General features: G+C 38.4%; 1 protein-coding gene across 1 annotated transcript in view; it reads left to right on the top strand.

Annotated features, from left to right (window-relative positions):
- LOC101856581 (von Willebrand factor A domain-containing protein 8) overlaps positions 1 to 21,890 on the top strand; it is a 67,865-nt gene that overhangs the window by 9,344 nt on the left and 36,631 nt on the right. Inside the window, exons 5-20 of the mRNA XM_005100814.3 lie at positions 2,298 to 2,408; positions 2,762 to 3,094; positions 3,695 to 3,744; positions 4,194 to 4,302; positions 4,688 to 4,792; positions 8,229 to 8,345; positions 9,393 to 9,527; positions 10,749 to 10,826; positions 12,155 to 12,315; positions 13,061 to 13,174; positions 14,560 to 14,728; positions 15,401 to 15,472; positions 17,119 to 17,234; positions 18,010 to 18,119; positions 18,869 to 18,975; positions 21,668 to 21,816. Coding sequence (XP_005100871.1) covers positions 2,298 to 2,408; positions 2,762 to 3,094; positions 3,695 to 3,744; positions 4,194 to 4,302; positions 4,688 to 4,792; positions 8,229 to 8,345; positions 9,393 to 9,527; positions 10,749 to 10,826; positions 12,155 to 12,315; positions 13,061 to 13,174; positions 14,560 to 14,728; positions 15,401 to 15,472; positions 17,119 to 17,234; positions 18,010 to 18,119; positions 18,869 to 18,975; positions 21,668 to 21,816 — 2,036 coding nt within the window. The remainder of the gene's footprint in view (positions 1 to 2,297; positions 2,409 to 2,761; positions 3,095 to 3,694; positions 3,745 to 4,193; positions 4,303 to 4,687; positions 4,793 to 8,228; positions 8,346 to 9,392; positions 9,528 to 10,748; positions 10,827 to 12,154; positions 12,316 to 13,060; positions 13,175 to 14,559; positions 14,729 to 15,400; positions 15,473 to 17,118; positions 17,235 to 18,009; positions 18,120 to 18,868; positions 18,976 to 21,667; positions 21,817 to 21,890) is intronic.

The following is a 21,890-nucleotide window of genomic DNA, read 5'->3' on the forward strand; positions in this document are numbered from 1 at the left end:
TTTTCTTATTGATTTCTTGACATCTTTAGCTGTTGTCCTGTACTGCTCCAATACATCCGCTTTTGATCTTCTTGTTCTACTTGCATTCGCTTCTGCCTTCAGTTGTCTTCTTATCCTAATTAGATCCAATGAGTGTTGGCTAATCCATTCCTTGTGCTCCCATTTCTTCCCACCGAGTACTTCTTGACATGTTGATGTAAAGACTTCTTTGACCTTGGTCCAGTGTGTATCCACCTCCGTGTCCTCCCCGTCAAGATCAGCCAGAGGTTGAAATCTGTTCCTCAGCTGCAGTTGAAACTCTTCTCTCTTGTGTCCGTCCAAGAGACTTACTTGGAACTTGGTTCTTTTGATTCCTGTGCTGGTTCCGTGCTTTTTGAGTCGTAGCTTCAGTTTTGCCAACAGCAGATGATGATCCGATCCAACATCTGCCCCTCTCTGTACTTTGACATCTTCCATTGAACGCCTGAACTTACGAGAGATACAAAAATGATCTATCTGGTTCTCCGTCACTCCATCTGGCGAAACCCATGTGGCTTTGTGGATCTTCTTGTGGGGAAAAACAGAGCCTCCAATAACAAAACTGTTGAAAGCACATATATTTGCGAATTGCTCCCCGTTCTCATTCATTTGTCCCAAGCCATGTTGTCCCATAATTCTTTCATACCCAACGTTGTCCTGACCAATCTTGGCATTGGCATCTCCCATTATGATGTTGACATCCTTCCTTGGTAGTTTGTCGATGACCCCCTGGAGCTGGCTGTAAAAGGCATCCTTGTCTTCATCTGAAGCATCATTTGTTGGGGCGTAGATCTGTACTATATTCATGTTGATGTTCTTGCTCCTTGTAGTGAATGAAGCCATGATGATCCTTTCCCCGTGTGGTTCCCATCCTCTAAGTGACTTCTGTGCATACTTACTCAAAATGATTCCCACTCCCTCCGCATGGTACTTATCTTCCCTCCCTGAATACAATACTTGTTCCCCCGAGCTGAGCTGCTTCTGTCCAGACTGTATCCAGTGTGTTTCGCTGACTCCTAGTATGTGCAGCCTGTATCTCTTCATCTCTTGTACTACTTGAGAACTCTTTCCTGCTTCATACAAGGTGCGAACATTCCACGACGCAATCCGGAGAGACTTGTTCGACAGAGAAGGTTTCGGGTCAGAAGAGTCCTTTCGGCTTTGTCGGCTTTCCTTCATTGTTCCTGCTGATACAGAAGCTCCTCCGTCTCCCAAGATCGAAAAATAAAAAGCTGTGTTTGTCCGTGTTTCTGTAACTTACTGTTTTTTACTGGGTTGGGTAGTTGGCCCTCCGCAAACTGGCACTTTTCGGGCGACCAGACCTGTGCACTTTTAGTCGCCTCTTACGACACGCAGTATCACGGCAGGTGTATTCTTTGCTCCCCCATAGTAAAACTACGGGGCCCCCCACCAGCAGAGGTGAGAAGTGACATATGCGTCACAAAATTGGTAATTTAATAGTAGTAATAGTTATAGACTGCATTTACATAGCACTCTATCCCATACAAGTGTAAGCTCTTTCGAAAGAAGTTAACTTTTTAAACATTGTTCTTCATCTAATGAATGGACTTTCGGTGAAAGAGACCTGTTTTCGACAATTGCCGAAAAGTAATTTGACGTCTAAGTTATCGGAAAGGAATGTACTCAAGCTGCTGCCAGCAAGTCACCAGCACAGTGGCTGCGACCATGAGCCGCTGGGAGCGACTTCCTGGAGATAAGAAATTGAAGCTTTAATAGCTGTGGAGATTTAACACTTTGCAGTCGCACTGCCAGCAGTACAAAATACCCCATGTGGTCACCCAGCCAGGAGAGCGACTGCAACAGACTTCTCGGGGCTGGTGCAGTTCGGATAATTTTCACCAGCATGTTATTGGGCAGAGTGACCGCAAAGTGTTAATATAATGTGAGAACAATTTATTTTTTGGGTACTTTTTCATATGTTATGAGACGATAATTTTGTAAGAACAGTTATGATCCTTCTAGGACTTATAATTAAAATTGTTTTACTATGGAGGATTTTAAGAATCCACCAATGACTCCTGTTTGCTAATGCTCTAGTCTTTATGTATTTGTTAGTTGGTGCGTTTGCGGGGTTTGGATGCATCATTATGTCTATGATTTTTTGTGAAACTTAAGATCATGGGAAATCGGAATGGAACTGCAGTTAAGGATTTATCTGACTATTTAAAAGAATTAAAAATATTTATATTATTTTCACAATGCAATAACAGTCAAATGATTATTTTTATTTAGATGACCTTATCTTTGTAATTCTACAGCAACTGACAAAGCGGGAGATTGAATATGTGTCATTGTCCAGAGACACGACCGAGTCAGACCTCAAACAACGGAGAGAAATTGAAAGTGGCACTGCATCGTACATAGACCAGGCAAGTTGGATTATTCTTAGAATTTTTAAAGACTACAATTAATTTTCTTTCTTTAAATTTAATAAATTGGTGTTTTGTTTTGTTAGTTGGCATAGTGATGATTTTGCTGCCATCATCATGATGATCATTAGTATTATATATTAGAAGTATACATATGTGTATGATAATTGTAAATTTATCTGGTTGTTAAGAAAGAATAAAACTGGTTCACTCATCAAGTATTCAGCTTTAAGACGAAAAGAGTAAACATTGATTCTCTTTCAAACTTTAGAATAAAAATATTATTTTTCTGCTTTCGAAATGAACTCTTCATTTTCTCTTCTTTAACTGATTTCCTCTTATTTGATTCATAGTGTGCTGTGAGAGCAGCCCTGGATGGTAGGGTTCTGGTTTTGGAAGGGATTGAAAAAGCGGAGCGGAATGTCCTCCCGGTTCTCAATAATTTATTGGAAAACCGGGAGATGCAGCTGGATGATGGCAGGTTCCTTATGGCAGCTGACAGATACGATAAGCTCCTAGCTGATCACACCCAAGAGGAACTGGATGCTCTCCGTCTTGTTAGAGTCAGTAAGGACTTCAGGGTCATTGCCCTTGGACTTCCAGTACCTCGTTACCAAGGCAACCCTCTGGATCCACCTCTGAGATCTAGATTTCAAGCACGGGACATCCATCCTACTCCTTTTAAGGTGAGAAGTCCCATGGGTAAGCTCAGTTTCGTTCCCTGTCCTATTGTTTTGTTCACTCTGAATGATATTGTGTGTGTTTGTGTTTGTGCGTGGGTGGTGTGCACTTGTGTGAGCATAGCATGTTCTTGTCTCTGGGTGTGTTTTGCTTATGTGTTAGAGAAAGTGAGAGAGCTCATGTTTATTCATGCATTTTACTACGCATGAATATGTGTATATCATGTTCGTGTTATGTTATTGCAAAGCACATTGAACACTTGCTGAGTAGAAATGCTGCATACAAATGTGGTCCCTATTGATATTGCAGCAAATCATTGACTTTTGCAGGCTGAATGCGTCTTCATGCTATGTCGTACCAAGACAGAAGGAAACAAATGTTATAGAATGATGTTGGATTAAAATCATTTTCTAACTCCTTTTGTTGAATGAGATACCATTCAGAAAAGAATGGGACCAGTGATGTTTTCCATAGTTTGTATTCTGCTGGATGTCATCTTTTGTTTCCTGATAGATTTGTTGATTTGAGATAAATTATTTAATACTGTTGATACTCTGTTGATTTGTCTTGATGATGAATTGTGCAATTAAATTCTTTTTCCTCAGGAAATGCTTGGAGAGCTCCAGGAATTAGCACCAAATGTTCCTTCAGAGAGGTTTGTGTTATATTCCTTAATTTGAAAATACACATTTCCCTTTTTACTTTCAATGAGTTCATTTTTTTAGGAATTATATGCGGAGAGGTCATAGAACTGAACTCTGTACTATATGTTTAAAAAAATGATAACCTTTAAAAGCTGCTACTTGACACAGATTGTTTGACAAAGGATAAAGGACAAGATGTAAAAATAATTTTAATACTTATTTTTATGGATTTTGTTCAGTCTTCTTAATACAATTAAGTAAGTCCATAAGTTCTCTTTTTTGTGTCACTAATCAAATACAGTTAGTATAACGATAAACTTTTTTGCTCAGTTGGCCAGAAAGTGTACAGAGAAAATACATTCTGTATAGTTTGATCAAAAGGCTACTGAGAATGGTTTAGAGTGATGTGAAACAAGTTTTCCTAACAGGTAACAAACACAACACACTCTATGAATTTCAGATTGGCCCATATGGTATCCTTTGCCACTGCCATGCTTCAGAAAGAGTCCTCATCCCTTGGGCTGCCAGATTTCCCTGTGGATAATTTACGACACATAGTCAAAATTTTGGTATGACAGCAATTTCTTTCAAGTTGTCAGTGTTAAGTAAATATTAGAATTAACAGTTTTTTGTGCCTTGTCAGTTTGGGGAGAGATATAACAGTATGTATGTATGTATGTGTGTGTGTGTGTGTGTGTGTGCTTGTGTGTGCCTAATCAGATGTATTTTTTGCAAAATGTATGTGTGAAGACACCAAAGTTTAGGGGAATGTGAAGCATTGGTACTATGTTATTTGTGGTTATGAGGACATTTAGAGGACACTCTAATCTATTGTCAATAAAAAAAAATTTCTAGGTAATCTTTAAGGTTATATTATTGTTGCATATAGACTAGAACTTAGAAATCAAATGTCGCACTTAAGTTTTAACATTTTTTTGTTTCTGAACATTTCAGAATAGCATGCCAAATGCCTCAGATGCAGAACTGCTGCAGAGATTGTACCCCTACTCTGTAATGCTGGGTAAAGAAGGCAAGACTGCTGTGGAAGATACTCTAAAGGTGAAAAGTTCATGGATATTACAATTGCTCTTGTTATTTTTCTCGTGTTGTTCTTTTTTAAAAATTCCTAAAACGACTGGTTTAGAGGTTAGGCTGATTATTATTTTAACCCATTGTTGACTAAGGCCCCTGCCAGAAAGCTGCTCCCCAGGAACTGAGCATTTTACCTGATCACCAGCAAACTGACCAGCAAACTGGGGTAGTGTCAGGAAAATGCTTATAGCTCTTTTATTTGAGGAATAAACCCTCACAAAGTAAATATTTTTGGAAAGGGAATTGAATTTTGAATGTGTTCATGTAGTTTTTGTGCTGTTTGACTTAGTTTGAGAAAAGTTTGAGTAATTTGAAAGAAGGCAATTGAAATTATTTTTTTCCTAAAAATTGAATGACTAAAAATCCCCAAATTCAACTTTTATTTTTCAAGAAAGACACAGTGTCAGCGTATAAAATGTGGAAAATTCAAAGTCCTTTACTTTGAAAAAAAAAATTATTCAAATCTATTGACTATTGCAGAAGTTATGTCAAATTCAAAATAGTCACCAATTTTTTATTTCCAGATGATTTTGGGGGGAGACCAGAAATGAAAATATTGTGAATGTGTTCTATTTGCCATGTATAGATACAACATTTTTGTAAAGGAAATTGAATTTTGAATGTGTTCATGTAGTTTTTGTGCAATTTGATTGAGTTTTAGGGAAGGTTGAGTAATTTGAAAAAGGGCCTTAAAAAAAAAAATTCTAAAAGTTTGACAACTGAAAATCCCCTAATTCAACATTTCAAAAACAAGTTACTCCTACAATGTTTATGTAGAATGTGAAGTATTCAAAGCCCTTATTTTGGAAAAAAAAAAAATTCAAATCCATTGATTATTGCATAAGTTATGTCAAATTGAAAATAGTCGCCAATTTTTTATTTTTGGATGGTTCTTGAGTCAGCCAAAAATGAAGAGATATGTCCTTTTTTTCAATGCATACATACTGAATATGAACTGTTTCCACAATACATAGATTTTGAATAACTGTGTTAGGATTAATTACAAAAAACCCCCCACAACAAATAAAATGTTAATATGTTACACAAAAACAGGCCCTACTTACCCGTCGACGCTTGCTCAAAATTCACATCCAAAGTGAAAACACAATAATCCACAAAAGAAAAACCACAATATAAAACCACACGGGCCACTTATCTTCCACTTCCACTGGATATGAATTGGGCAAATCTTCCTTGGTGTGGATCTGGGTTCTGAATTTTCCTCCTTCCTCCTGGGATGTTATCGCCGCTGACTGCTCTCCGTGTTGACGTGTACCACCGTGGTGGCCTGCAGTCAAAACATTGCCATGCATGCCTGCTGTGATGCTGAGTTCCTTCTTTCTCGCTGGTGACGTCTCCAATCAGGCTGTTGGTGGAGTCTCTATGAAATCCTGAAACCCAGAGCTCTTCCGTCCGGGGTTGAATGCTTGCAGAAGTCTAGGCGTTATCGCCACCATTTTTTCTACCTGAAATATAGACAGAAAAGGGACGAACGGTGGGGAAGGAGTGAAAGGTTACTTTTCGTACACGAGAAAACAAAGATGGCTGTGAAGGTAAATGTTACGCATGTAAATAATATAAAAACAACTAGTCGATCTGAACAACACTACAAATGTCCCTCTGCAAGATTACTATTATCGGATATCTAAAAAGTGCTGAGAGCTTTTCTTTCCGATTTTGGAAGAGAACTCCAATTGTTCATAGCCTAATACTAAAAGTAACAATAACGCCTAATCGTAATACAGTCAGGACTCGTATATATAAAAAAATCTCGGTCAAAATCTCGAACAATACAAGTTTTTCCCATAATGTAATCATTCACAAAGCAGAGAATCACATGATGCTTTCTCTAAATGAAATTTAAAAAAACCCCAAGCATGCAATCAATGGTCATGTGCAGAGATACAAATACAGTAGGCAGTGAAACAGTAAGAAGCGAGGAAAGAATTATAATTCTATGGCGCTACATACTACATACCTTTGAATACACGAGCAGTTCGTGGCTGTAGATTCGTCGTCGTCCACTTGTTATGAAAAAAAGCGTCGACTTCCACGGTGTCATCGAACATCCCGAGAAACCAGTCGTCGTCGCCTTGTGCACGGTCAATAGGATCGGTCGGATGACCAACACTACCGCCGCGCGCCTCAGGCAAGTTGACAGCTCCGTTCACCACCTCATCCCCGTCGTTGTCGCTGAACTCTCCAACCTCAACATCACTACCCTCACTCACATCGTCATGAAAAGATTAGATGCCATTGTTGTAAAACAATACACTTTGCACAAAGATTTTCGCAAGCGAAGTGAAATAGTCCGTCCTTTTCGCGAAAAACGCAAGAAACGAACTGGCAGATAGCGGGGCTTCGAAGCGTCTTCTTGTTTGCGGATGTGACAAAAAATATAGCTGTGCGCATGCGCGGGTGTGTTTTCGGTATTATTTTTGGTAATGACATCACCCCTCGGAGGTTTCCGGTGCTAATTATAGACACTTTGGGTTATTTGTTTTAGAACGAGCCAATGAGAGCACGCGTTGCTCTCATACCCCACGCTAATTTCCGCGGGAATAGCAAAGTAATGAGTCATATTACGACGACTATTTTGAACTGTTATGACGGACGGGGGAATGACCTTTCGGACGGTACCAAACATGATAGGGTAGGCGGCATTGAAAAGCCCGTAACCAAGGCCCGAAAATCGGCAAAATTCGCTGTTCAGAGGAGCTAATGACCTCTGATTTTTTAGGGTAGTCTATAAATACGCTTCTAACACGATAATATTTCATATTTTCAAGTTTCACTTTGATTGGTAGTATTCCAAAATGGATTAAGTACCCATTGTGGAACATACCAAGTCCATCGGTCGCGTGCTCGTCTCGTGATAGAACAAACCCAAGCTGATGCGTACCAAATGCGTTTGCCGGTATGAAAGGATATCTACCCACGGATGCGTATGCCGGTATCAATGGGTTAAATACACATGATCGATTTTGTGCAATAAACTTCTGATTACCTTGAGACTGCTTCGATGCTCAGAATGTTCCTACTATAGCTTAAGTTGGGTGTTTAACGTCCCGACAGAGTACTGAGATAGTTTTTAATGAAAATGAATTTTTTGTGTAACGAAAGTTGTTGCAGTAATATCAGATTTTGCAAACATGTAATGAATATTGCGTTCCCTTTTCATATTCTGAACATTTTAGAAACTTAATTTGAGGTTTCCTGTCTTTCTTTTAGGTTTCTATTATTTCATGATCAGAGATATTTTAATGAGCAGGTAACAGGCTTCTGTTACATCAGGGCTCCTGCACCTGTTCTGAAAAATGTGAGGAAGCACTGACAAGCCTGTATAGATCACCCCCTGTTCTAAATTTTCAAATAATTGCAAAGCTTTAACACACTTTTTCAGAAATTTGAGATTTCCCGTATTGAGTCTGAAGCGCCAACCACAGTTGCAGGCCTTGACCGAGGGGAAATTTCAGCCGGTGTCAGTTTGAAGCATGGAAAGAAAACATTTTCCTTTGAGGTGAGTGACTGGTATAAAAATGACTCATTTGAAAGTTACTTTTTTTTTCAGCCTGTCAAAAGAAGTTAAAAAACCTTTGAGTAGTAAAAAGAAAGGTGGCAAAATACTTTCTTCATTTGGTTCTTTTTTAAAGTATCGTTCACATTCCTATTTAATGAAGTCCGTACCAGATAGTCTTTTGTTTCATCTAAAAAGACCAGGCAGGCTGCTCCAGAAAGTTGCACATTCAAACATCAAAGTGTTGAATTTTTTTACATTGCCCTAACATTTCCCTGCAAACGATAATTTGGTTCATCGTTATTCTTAAAGGTATATTATTGAGCTGAGAAATGGAGAGTGAGGGAAGCAACTATACTCTAGAAATTGTTTATTTATCATGTTTTATACGCAGAACCTGGGGAGAGCACAATGCCTGAATCCTCCTTTATGAGATTTTAAGAATGTTTTATTGTACTGCATTTTACCGGTGCCGCAGGTAACATATTTGGTTAGACTCTCGGACTCGCAACCGTAAGGACGTGGGTTCGAATCCCGTCAGGGACCCGACGTGTCCTTGGGAAAGGCACTTTACACGAATTCTCCTCACTTCACCCAGGTGGGAATGGGTACCTGGCTATAGACAGCGAAAGATCTTGTCAGTTTGTTTGTGTTTGAGCACTTAATCAGCTGCTTGCACTGTATGCTTCCCGGGAAGATGAGAATGTTTCGGAGTGTTCTATGGTTTGCTGGGGTAATAATATAGTGTAAAGTGCTGTTGAGCCTGCTGTTGAGCGGGGATATGCGCTATACAAATGCTATTTATTATTATTATTATTATTATTATAATTATTATTATTATATTTTGACACTACACTCAGAAGACGTGAGTTCAATTCCCAAGTGTGTGTGTGTGTGTTTTTTGTTTGTGTGTGTGTGTGTGTGTGTGTGTGTGTGTGTGTGTGTGTGTGTGTGTGTGTGTGTGTGTGTGTGTGTGTGTGTGTGTGTGTGTGTGTGTGCCTCAGTGTAGACCAGTAAACTGATAATCTCTGTGATCTTTAACCCTCTTAGGTACCTGCAGGAAGTCTGGACAGTCAAGCTCTCAGTGCAGAGAGTGTTTTTGTGAACACACCTTACCATGACTCAGTACTCTCGCAGATGCTCCAGTCTCACATGTCAAAAGATTTTTGTATCATCGGGCCTAAGGTACTTTCATATCCATCTTTTATAGCTTGATTATAGTCAGTGGAGTTCTCAATTGTAGGTACTTTTGCCTTATTTGCATAATAATTGTCCAAGTACATGGGGCTTGTTTGGCTTTTTTTTTGGTCTGTACATGCATTTTTGTTGTTGTGGGTTTTTATTTTAAATCTTGACAGTCACACACACTGATGTGCTTATCTTTAACTCAGATAAATAAACTTGTGTTCCAATTGAAACTTTGTATAAGGATTTGGTAACGAAGACTTATTATTTGTAGTTTGGGTTATTTATAAAACTTTTTTAAATACAGAGAAAATCAAGTCTTTACAAAGAAAGATTTTGTTGCCCATGTATATGACCAATGCAATTATTGACATGAAGAATTTCTCCTCTTGCCCTTTCCAACAGTTATTAATTTGTACTGCTCTATGTGGTTGATGTGAAACATACAAATAAATGTCTTTGTCAGTTGACTAGTATTTATTCAGTGCCCAAGCAACTGTTGACTTAGCCTACTTGATATTTCTTCAGTTTGAATTAAATTCTAAAGTTTTTCAAAAGTTATATTTCACTAACATGTTTGGGAATGAAAGGTCATTTTTCCTCTTTTCATATATATCTTAAACTGGTCGTTTAGTGAGGATTTCCATGATAAGGCTAGAACCCCATCCATATAGGCCACCAAAAAAAATTGGAAGCCCTTCACTATAGAACTAGGAAATATGAATTTAACATGAAAACAGTATATGTATTAATTTGGGAGTTATTTTTTTGTTTGAATTGGTTGTCATTTCAATACAATAAACACTCAAAGCTTAAAAATAAAGATTTTAGGACTGTAAGATAAAAATTAGATGAAAGCAGATTTTGCCTTTATTCTGTTTTGACTTCTGTTGATGTTTCACTGTAAAGGTCACATGACAAATAAAGCCCTTGGATCATCTAAGTTTAGGCCCTAAAGATAAGAACCTCAAAATGAAAAAGGATGGGGAATGAGTGGAATCTGAATTCCATCCCTTTCCCCTAAGTGCAGAGGCGTAAAAAACTAGAGAAAGTTTGATGCAGTTATGATAACTGTGTAGGCTCAGTTAACCATGTCCATAATTGCCACATGTAGTTTTATGAGTGAATGTTCAAAATAAAACAGGCATAATGGAGCCATTCTGTATTTGTTTTATGGGATCCCTGCTGATGCGATCCTGTATGAAATTTCTTTCCTTCCAGGGTTGTGGCAAGAGTGTTGTGGTGAAACAGTTCGCAGACTTGCTAGGCTATCACGTGGAGCCCATTATGCTGTACCAGGTAAACACTTATTTAAAAAATAAAGATTTACACATGGTACTTATTGTTGACGAAAATAAGTATGGAAGCCCTATTATTTACAGGCTTAGCCTCTTATGTCTTCAAGATACTGTTGTCTGTTTAAGAGAATTTGTTTTCTTTGTTGACAATTCAAAGTGAAAATTGACAGGTGCCTCTTTTCTTGTAGTCTTGAGTTTTTAGAAGGCTTTATTTTTTTAGTATTTTACATTTTTAGGAAGAGCTTAATAAATATCAAAATAATGATACACCCTACTTTGTTGAGTCTTGTCTTTGTATGTTTATTGGGAATGTGCATGGAACCATTGACTTTGTAAGAAGAGAAAGGCCTCGCAATCCTACTTATATTTTGTGAGTAATATGGCTTCTTGATTTCCATCTAATAATTGGAGGAATGAGGGTCCTTTCTTTTCTTGCAACAATGGAAAACATCAGCAGACAAGTGTGGTGCTTTTTAAAAGATGTTCATTTTATCTTTTTGTGTTTATATTTTTCGTTTTTGTTTACTTCATTACATTATGTCTTTTTCACCATTCTTCTTCTTCATTCTTCAGAAATTTGTTACGTGGCACCACAGTTTGCTGGCTCGGCAGTTATGCCTTTTTGTTTTCATTGCACCTTTCGGCCTGGTACCTCTGATTTCGGCCTGGTTTTCTGTCGGGGTTTGCTCCCTTAGTCTTTTGACTTCTCAGGGCCAGCTACAAAGCAACACTGGTTTGTCACCAGAGTTCCTTCTCTTAGACAGATTGCCAGCCAAGGCTATGCGAGTTCTGTCTGCCCCGGTTTCGAGTCAGTGTTTCCTCCACCTAGACGGTCTGCCTGAAAAGGCTAAGGAGCACTGTCTGCCTGGGATTTGAGATCATAGTTACTTTCTCCGAGACAGACTGCCTTCCACGGCTGAGCAAGCTCTGTCTACCCCGGTTTGGAATCAGAGTTTTCCTTCTCCTAGACAGGTTCGCTCTTTCGTCCTAAAGGTAGCTAAACGGGGTCTGTCTGGTACCCCGGTTTGGAGTCAAGAGTTTTCCTTCTCCTTAGGCTATGTCGGTCCACAGCACGTTCATCCGTATTATCCGGTGCAACGACCATCCAGAAGGGCTCCCCTATCCACCAACCAGGGAACGTGCCACAACGCTGTTTAGCCCCAGCACGAGGTTTTTCACCATTGGTTATAACAGTTACTTTCTTCAAATGAATAAATGTAGGAATTCATGAGTTCATTCTCATAGTTTTAGACAAGCTGCGTGAACAGTTTTATAAAAAGACATCTTGTCTTTTACATCTTTTAAAAATTTTAACCTGTAATTTTCCAGGACATGACATCGAGGGATTTGCTACAACAAAGAACCACACTAGCCAATGGGGACACTGTCTGGAGACCTACTCCGCTGGTGACTGCAGCCCTAGAGGGGAACCTTGCTGTGCTGGATGGAGTCCACAGAGTCAATGCTGGTTCATTCTCTGTCTTACACAGGTTAGTTTGATTGTCTGTTTATCCGACAAATGAAGCGAATGTGACTAAGTAACGGGTGGCATCTGGAGCTTGGCCATTAGGCTTCTGGAGCTTGACCATTTAACCCTTTCCTGCTCTCATTCTTTGACAACAGTGGTCACACTTTAAGTTGAACTTTCTGTGCGCTTATCAAAATCCTGTTGTTGACATTTTCTTGCTCACAGGGGATATAAGTAAATTCTGACTACTAAGAAACTTTCCTCATAAGAGATGAAAACAAAGCCACAGATTTATGTTGGTGATCTTTCTTTCTCTTAGACTAGCTCACCGTCAAGGAAATTCTATGAGAAAATAGGCTGCCTCGGGCAGGTTGAACAATGGTGCTGCCTTTTTTTAACCTGCCAGTTTTGGTCAAGTTTAGCAAAAAAAGTTTAAGGAAATGGTTCAATTAGAAAAGTAATTTTTAATTATGAAAAGTCTGACTTATCTTAGAAAGCTGCCCTGACTTTTCATTTCAGATGCCTAAAATTTGACATTTCTCAGTTAGGGGTCATGTCTTTAATTCATTTTCTAAGATCCTTTGCTAGATCGTACTCTAATTTAAGCAAAGTCCTCTCCCTTGGCAGATTTATCGATATATCATGTAAAATTTGTGTGGATGCAATAACTGATGAAAATGTTTTGCTCAAATTTTAGTTCTGGATTAAAAACTTTCTAGTTGCAAGCCCTCAACTTAAGTCATTGGTCATGTTTACTTTTTTCACAGACTGGTCAGTGAGAGAGAACTGCAGTTGTTTGATGGAACTAGACTGCTCAGCCAGGACAAGTATGAGAACATCAAAGAAGAAACAGGAATGACTGATCAGGAACTTCACGACAAGTGAGATTTGATAAGATAAGATAAGATGATACTTCATTGTCCCAATGGGAAATTATTCTGTGGTTGACAGGAATGGTAAAAACACGACATGTGGATATACACAGAATTTAAATTATAATGATTACTTCCATAAAAATTCAATATGAAGAGAAAAATAAAGCTGACAATAATACAGCACATCACATCAGATGCATCTCTCAAACCACTTTCAGGAATTTATCCTTGAAAGTTGTATGTGTCACGATGCGTTCGTCGGTTTTTTGGGTATATGGAGTTATTGGTATAATCTTATAGCCTATTGATTTGCCTTGCTTTTGGTGAAAGAATTACTCATCTATCTTGAACAAAAGCCGAGTTATTTGTGTTTAAGGGAGGCAGGGGTTGCCCGTTAGCAGAGGTAAATTAAGCAAGAAAATGGCTGCCAAAGTTTGGCCATTTCTATAGCTTGAGAGACCTTGGAAACTGCAAATTTACATTTTCGTGCTTTCTACCATTTTTCAGTAAAATCAACACGGAAATGTGTTTTTAAATGGACATAAACTATGTTGAGTCAAAAGACAAAAATTTGATAAAAATTGCCCAACTGGCAGAAAAATGCCATTTTCTTCAATTTCATTCTATGTTGAAGAGCGCCTGATTTTACTACGCTGCCTCACATATAGGTATATTCGAATAATATATTATTTGCATCAATAAAAACTGAACAGCAATGCACATTAATGTTTATTTCAACGGCAGCCTTATTACAGATGGCAGGAAACTTCTTCTGTATCTGTCTTTGCAGAGATGTAAGACAGCAGGACTGCAAGTGGAAATATTGAAGATAAACCAAAATCATTTTAGTTTCGGTTGTAAGGGTATATAGCGTTTTTGTTGGTTTTTGTTTTTGGTGGCTCCTCAAGGTCAATAAGTGAATGTTTCAAGAGAACACACCAGGATGATACGTGCTCCTGCCATAGAATGTTTGCCTGGAACACTCAATCCAGTTCTTAGCCTGAGCTGTAGTTTAGGCGTATTCCTGTTCATTCTCAATGGTTGTTTTGGAAAAGAAAGCATCCCTGTCTTGAAACTCAACTGCAGTTGATCAGGGTGGGGCACTAAATAAAGTGAATATTTTTGGTAAACTTGGCATTCGTTCCCAGCTCTATTAGGATATGCTTCCTCATAGAATTATCAGTGTAAAACGCTTGTGTGTGCCACACCTTGTTGTAATTGAAATAACGAGTTCAGTGAATTTGAAAGTCAGACCCAACAAATTCGTTAGTTGAGGGGTTCACTGTATTTGTATGACAGGAAGTATGAATTACTGGAATGTTGTCACGGTAAGAAAAATACTTCTGTTATTCTTTTCTAATGTGTCTACTGTTGTCTTGCTATGCCTGTAGGCAGATTCTTCCAATCCATCCATCGTTCCGCATCATTGCCCTTTCGGAGCCTCCTGTTGCCGGTAGCGCGAAGCAGCAGTGGCTCTCCCCTGAGATGCTGACAATGTTCCTGTACCACAACATGAGGCCTCTGTCTCGCCTGGAGGAAATGAGTGTCATTTCATCGATGGTGAGCTTCTGATTGTTTTTTTTTTTCTTTTGTTACTTTTTTTTTTTTCTTTAAGCTTTCAGCTGACTTTATTGGCACTGTTCGCTCAGTTGGTAAAGGACAATACGTTTGTGTAGAGGTCCAGTGTTGCAATCATGTACCAAAACTTAAGCTCTTTAGAAAGTTGTGAAGGCTTCTTATTCTGTCCTTTTGCAGTTGTGCGTTGATTTGGAGGTTCCATCCCTAGGGATGCTTTTTTCCATAAACATTTTTTGAAGTTATTTCTGTTATTTCTGTTATTTTTGCAACGACACATAATTTTGTCTGTTTTTGTTTTCTGTTTATCCCCACTTTGATCGAGTCTGTTACCTGTCTTTTTGTTTGCCTATGCATTTTTATAAATTTTCAGGTATTGTCACAAAATCCCACTGGCATCCCTGCATCGCTTTGATAACCTAAATATGTTGAAAGAAGCATAAAACTTGAAACTTTGATCTTATGCCAGAATACATTTAAACGAGATCCAAAGATTTTTTTTTTATGCTTGATAGGTATTTCTTGAAGGAGTTGTTTCGATTGAGGTAGGGGTGAGAGACAGCTCGCTTCTGTACAATTTAGATCCCTCTTATGTTTAATATATTTGTAATATCGTATGTATTAATTCTAGATGATTCTTGACATTATTTATTGCAGGTTCCAAATGTTCCAGACTTGAACAAGTTGTTTGACTTTGTTCACAATCTTAGAGAATCTACAGATGGGACTGTAAGTTGTTCATTTTCAGTTCGTGGTTTCTATAGGGAAATGAGACTTTGGTCTGGTAGAAACAGGCAAACTGATTCAATTGTAATAAGTCCATCATCTGAGTCAGAAAAGTTTTTAGAGTTGCTGTGTGAAGATGAGATAGAGCAGAGCAATTACAGACTTACAAAACGGGATTCATTTGCTATTCTTCCAGCAAACGATTAAGCTGCTGCAGTAGACTATTGAGTGGTAATTTTTGTGCTTTGTATAAGGAATTTTGATTTTTCTTGACACTGTAGGAGCCCTGTCATCCAAAAGATCTAGTTATGAGAGTGTGGCACGTGGCACTACTGTCGAAAAATATCTTTCCTCTTCTTTGGAAAAAATTAGTACAAATTTGGATGATTAGGCTGTAATGAAATCTGTTTTTAAAGAAACGATTTCTTGTTTGGTCTCTAAGTCCTAAATGATTTTTGCAAGGTGGAAGTTATGGTGCATGTGTCAGCAAAATTGGATTCCCAGAGGATCTGCAGTGGAAGTTTTAATGGAGTGTGATATGTTGGTGAAGATATTATGTCTGTTTATTTTTTGTTTTATAATAATAATACAGTCGAACCTGCCATGACGGCCGCCCGTATAATACGGCCACCTGTACTAACGGCTGCTTTCCATTTCCTCCCTTGCGTTTTTTCTATATAATTTAACAATGTAAAACGGGCACCTTTACAACGCAGCCACGACCACCCTATTTTATTAACCCAAGGTTAAATTAACTTGCCTGAGCCGGCCAGGCTTTGTAAAAAATTATGCATTTTCTCCTGACACTGTGGACAAGCTATCATAATTCATTCACCTGTCATTATTGTCAGTCCATCCAGTGGAATAAACAGTCATGTTGCTTAGGTCGCTCCCAATGTTTACTCAAGTTGACCAGTGGGTAACAATAAATTTTCAGCTGCTGGAAAAGGAACCATGTGATCTGTCATAACCTATAAGCCCCACCCACAACTCAGTCCGTATACCCAGTCCATAACAATGGAAGTGAACACGAACTGGCGACGGACGCGCTGCTCGTTCACAGAGTGGTGGCTTCCCATTGGTTTGTTTAACTATGGCACTTGGCCTTTCTCGTCTGACATGTTTTGTTTTGACCTTTCACAGAACCATGATTTTAAAAAATAATAATAAAACTAACAACAAAAAGTCCCACAAAAACCGTCCTATCCTCTCCCCCCCCCTTTCAAAAGAAAAAATAGATTGAACTAAAAAAAACCCAAACATTTTAATGAGCCCAACGTCAGTCCTAAGGCTGCGACCACCTCCAGTTGGGACCTCAAAAGCAAATGGTTTGTTTTCTTCATTTTGATCAGTCCTGCATATGACGGCCACCTGTTTTATACAACCATTTTTCTCCTTGACAATGTGTGGCCGTCATACACAGGTTTGACTGTATTTGACATTTATATAGCACTGTACCTCGATTAAAGAGCACAGTCTCTGAGCACTTTACAAAAACTGATAGTAACACACAGATAAATGTACATACATGTATATCTCTTTGATTTCAGTAACTCAGTCTTATTCAGTTAATGTTTCATAATTCATCTAACTACATGGTTCTGATTTTGAGCCCATTATGATGTGTCATTTCATTTTCCAAATCACAGCTACAGTCTCTGGCCTCCAGTTTGTCAACTCGCCAGTTGCTAAGAATTTCCAGAAGGCTTGCTCAGTTTCACAGTGAAGACGTGTATAATGTTATACACAAGGCCTGTCTAGCAAGGTATGAAGAAAGGTTGTCTTTCATTTGTTGTGTCATTTCTTTCTCAGATTATTCTTTGGGCAACAATGTTAGTGCTCACCGGATAGGTCAATAAGTGCTCAGTTCCTCCTTTCACCAAAGCCCGCAAGGTGTCCATACTGATTGTTCCAGTGGCTGTCTGATTATGGCGACATCTTTCCTTTCCAAATAATCATTCCTTTCTTCCTTCTCCCCTCTCTATCCCCATTTCTCGCATCGTGATGATTGCATGGTGTTCTGGTGTCTCCCTGTCTTCCTCATCCCGCAACTTTTCCTCCACTTTTCCTCCAGGGTCTTCAACACTTCTCCTTTGTCAAACTTAACCTCACCATCAACCACAGCACTGCCTGCCAGCCTATCAGCCTCCTCATTGAATCTGATACATCTATTCTCATGTAGTACATCTATGTCACATACTCCAACACATGTTAAATCAAATGAGACTTTGCAAGTTTTCAAGCTCTCTCAGAAATGAAATTAGTTGATAACAGTATGTTTGCAATGGGTTCGGGGGTTCGAGCCTGAGCTTGGTCTGACTTTGTGTTCTTGGGAAAAGCACTTTACTCAAATGTCCCACTTGGCTCGTCGTTGCTTTTGGAGATGGACGTTAAACTCGGAGGTCCCGCCTCTAAAATAACCTAACAGTGCTGGTAGGGGTGTTAAACCTATACCATTTTGCCATTTAAAAAAATGTTTTTACAAGTTTACTCATGTTAATTATAATGAATTTTATCAATTTTTAAAAATCAACTTTCAGATTTCTGCCTAGACTTGCACAGTCTGCTTTAAATCAAACTCTGGAAGAAGCTGCCATCATTCCCACTTCTGTGGACCACCACTTGGATGATTATCAACACTCGGTTACTTGTAGGTGTCATGTGGGTGGTTTGTGGGTGCTCTAGTGTGGTTTGCTCCTTCTTTCCTATCAAATGTCTATTGTCCTTATCTCTCCTCCTTCTGTATAGTGTTTGTTACTTTTTGGTGTCATGTGAGTGGTTTGCGGGTGCTCTAATGTGGTTTGCTCCTTCTTTCCTATCAAATGTTTATCGTCCTTACCCCTCCTCCTTCTTTATTGTGTTTGTTACTCTCTCGTAACACTTCTAATCTTCGGCACTTATGTGACCTAATTGTCTTTCAAGTGCCTTAAAGCACTTACTAAAACAAATGTAGCTGCCAGTGAGAGTGAACCTGAACTTATTCTTTGAAAACTGAACTGTTTAGACTGGTTTACTCAACATTTATTTGAATAATAACATAATTTTGTATGTCCATCCAATGACTATATATATATATATATATATATATGTGTGTGTATCTGTGTGAGTGTGGTTGTGTTTGTGAGAGTGGAGTTTATATGAATGTACATTTACCATACTGCCACAAATTTCTCTTTCTGGGGGTCAATAAAATGTTATCTTATCTCATTTTAATGATTAATGTGAGTTTTTTAAAATAATTTTTTTGTTTCTTGTAGATATTTTTTAAGACTATTTATGTGCATAGATATGCATGTCAGTGTGTGCCTGTTATAATTTTTTTACAAACTTTCTACTGATATAAATAGTTCAGACACTCTTATCTTAAGTTGTACGTCTTTATTGTTCTCACTCTTTCAGGCTCAGTACAGGATGGTGTGGTCCGAATTGGAAACACAAGTGTGCCTGTATACAACCCTGAGAACAAGACCAAAGTGCCTGACATTCTTTTCTATGAAAATCCCCAGGTATGGAACACTTTTATTCTTTGTTGAAATATTTTGTTTTTGGTATTTTGGGTATGTAAAAGCATTAGTTCTCAAATTGGGATGTGATCTCAATAGATGGTTTAGTGCGGATTCAACATCCTTTAAACATGGTAAACCCCCGGGGCTGTTCCACTGACTGAAGTGTCTCTAGGCCATTCCCAATGGGGGGACATTTCTCGTTCTAATGCACAGTAGAATTGTAAATGGGCTGATCCGACAATGTCAAGCTCATAACTGTGCCTGAACTACAACAGGGAACTGCTGCTTTTTCTTTCCTAATCCTTACTATTGCCATTTTCCTCTACTTCTTTTGTATGTTTGTCACACTCTTGTACCCCGCTATTTCCGGGGTGCCTTGATAGTCGAAGCAGACTTTGTGCTGTTGAAGCTAGAGAGGTGAGCAGAGCAAGTCTGATTCCCTGTAAGGACTTCTCTGTTGACATCCACCCCTTGGCGCTCATATGACCTAATGCAGTTGGGAGCGTCGTAAAACCTCTACTAAAACAAAAATCATGGTAAGAGTATATTAGAAGAGAGGCCTTAGAATTTGTTTGTGTGCCATACCTTGGCAATTAAACTGAAATGCAGAAAGTTACAAGTCTTTTAATTCTGAATCAGCTGGTCTTTGAATATCATGAATACATTTGGTGATATTGCAGGTTTTGTAAGACGAAGTAGGGATATAACTTATTGAGAAAAATAGCTATAAAGATAAATGACTTTTTTTTCTCACAAAAATAACATAAAAGCATTTACATTTGATTCATTTGTCTTTTGTGGTATTTTATACTATTAAGGTTAGTAAAGAGAAAGTCAATAAATTCAGAGTAGAACATTGACTCATTTACCTCAGAATTAATTTCCATGATTTATCAGAATTGATTTTTCTTTATTTTTACAACTCGACTGACACTTAACTACTTCCGCAACATTTTCTTCTACTCAAGACAAAAAACGGACGTAAACACAAAGACAAAGGAGAGTGGGTTCCCTTGGAGAAGCTTTGTACAAAGTTTTTTTTCGTATTCCTACCTGTTTAGATGGGAAACATCTATCTGTATGGATAATGCTAGCCACTGGGAGTGGTCACTTATCAATCTGGGAAGAAGTTTTGGCTGCTGCGAGTGGCTTCTTGGGTTCAATTAGTTGTGTACATTTCTGTGGCAAAGCAAAATTGATGTGAAAAGGTGAGAAATTTGGTCAAATTTGATGTCAAGTAAGGCTGACCTGGTTTTCTGGACATACGTGTATGTGCAAGTACTGCCATTGGAATGTAAACAACTGTATTCCCATGCACTGCAATGCATGGTGTAGTGGAAATATTGCTTAAAATGTTCATAACTTGATATGGTTTGTGTAGAAATAAAGACTGGGACAGTGTCAAATGTTGACCCAAATATACGTCTATTTGAGCCATTTAAATATTTTAAATTTCCACTACACATTTTCAAATATTCCGATTTTTACATTACTTAATAAAAAAAACATTGTGTTCAATCCTTTTGGAATGTGATTTATGAATATTTAAACTTTGATATTCTAGTGAAATTATATTTTTGACCTTTGATCACCTTAGCACCTTTGTTGGCCTCTATCTTCTTCTCGTACCCTTGCTAGAGTGTAAGGAGTTACTGACTTCAGAACTTCATCTCACAGTGCAATTGATTTTTACATGCTTGACCGTTTTATATACATGACATGCAGAATAATCTTTTTTCTGAGAGCAGACTGACTGCATATTTTGAAGGTGCTCTTAATATTTGCACTGACTAGAGTGGCTTTAATTTTGAGTTGGAATTAACTTTAAATTTTGTCCATATGGCGGCTGGAAGTCCGTACTCTTTCTGATTTTGGAACCTCCAAGGTTTCTTTAATGGAATTTTCACACGCGACCTCCAAAATTGTTTGTCCTTTTCTGTGAAGACTAGGTGCTAGATCTTACTTATCCTAGGATTAGGGGTTGTGGAAAATAAGAAAAAAAAAACCAAATTGGTGGGGAATCACACTCTAGACCTCTAGAATGACAGGTGGAAACTATACTTGTTGACCTTCTGAGTGCCCCCCCCCCCCCTCCAGCTTGAAATTGTCTTTTTTAGCTTGTGGGTCCTTTTCTCATTTACAAACATTTGATGTCCATCTCTGATTGAGCCCAGAGGGTTTGGTGAAGAGTCTTCCCATGTAAACCCATTGTATTGGGGATTGGAGTCAGGGTCATATTGCTCTGTAGATCTACATGGTGATTACAACTGATCAGTGATATATGTACTCTTTACCTAAGCTATAAGATATTATTCAAAAGACTGAAAGGAACATGCTGAAAAAGAACACCCCAAAACTAGAATGCTCCAAGTTAGTGATTACTCTGAGATATCAGGGAAGATGTATGACCTGACCTGAAATAAGATAATGCTGTGAGATGTAAAGAATGTATTTTTTTACTTTCAATGTTAATGTACTCAATAATTTGTAGTTTAATTATAGTGGTATCTTTTTCTAGTAAAATAGAAACTTGTATCTGTTAGCATTTTCTTTCTCATTGATTTAGTCAAATTCTTACTGTCACGTAATATTTTTAGTGGTGTGATATATGTCTACTGTATTGTGATGCAACCTGCAAAAATCTCAACCCACCTCGTCTCACCAACAATTTTTACTGTTCATCCGTGTGAAGCACTTGTCAGTGATGGAAGACATGTTGAAGGATTTTACCCTCGGTGAGCATCTGCTCCTTGTTGGCAACCAGGGGGTGGGCAAGAACAAGATTGTGGACCGATTCCTGCAGCTGCTCAACAGGCCCAGGGAGTACATCCAGTTGCATCGGTGAGGGTGTTATTTGTTTTTGCGATTCAGAATTTGTTTAGTCTTTTTTAAGCTGTGTCGATAAAGTGAACAAT

This window comes from Aplysia californica, unplaced genomic scaffold (genome assembly GCF_000002075.1).
Source record: "Aplysia californica isolate F4 #8 unplaced genomic scaffold, AplCal3.0 scaffold00261, whole genome shotgun sequence".
Taxonomy (NCBI): Eukaryota; Metazoa; Mollusca; class Gastropoda; order Aplysiida; family Aplysiidae; genus Aplysia; species Aplysia californica.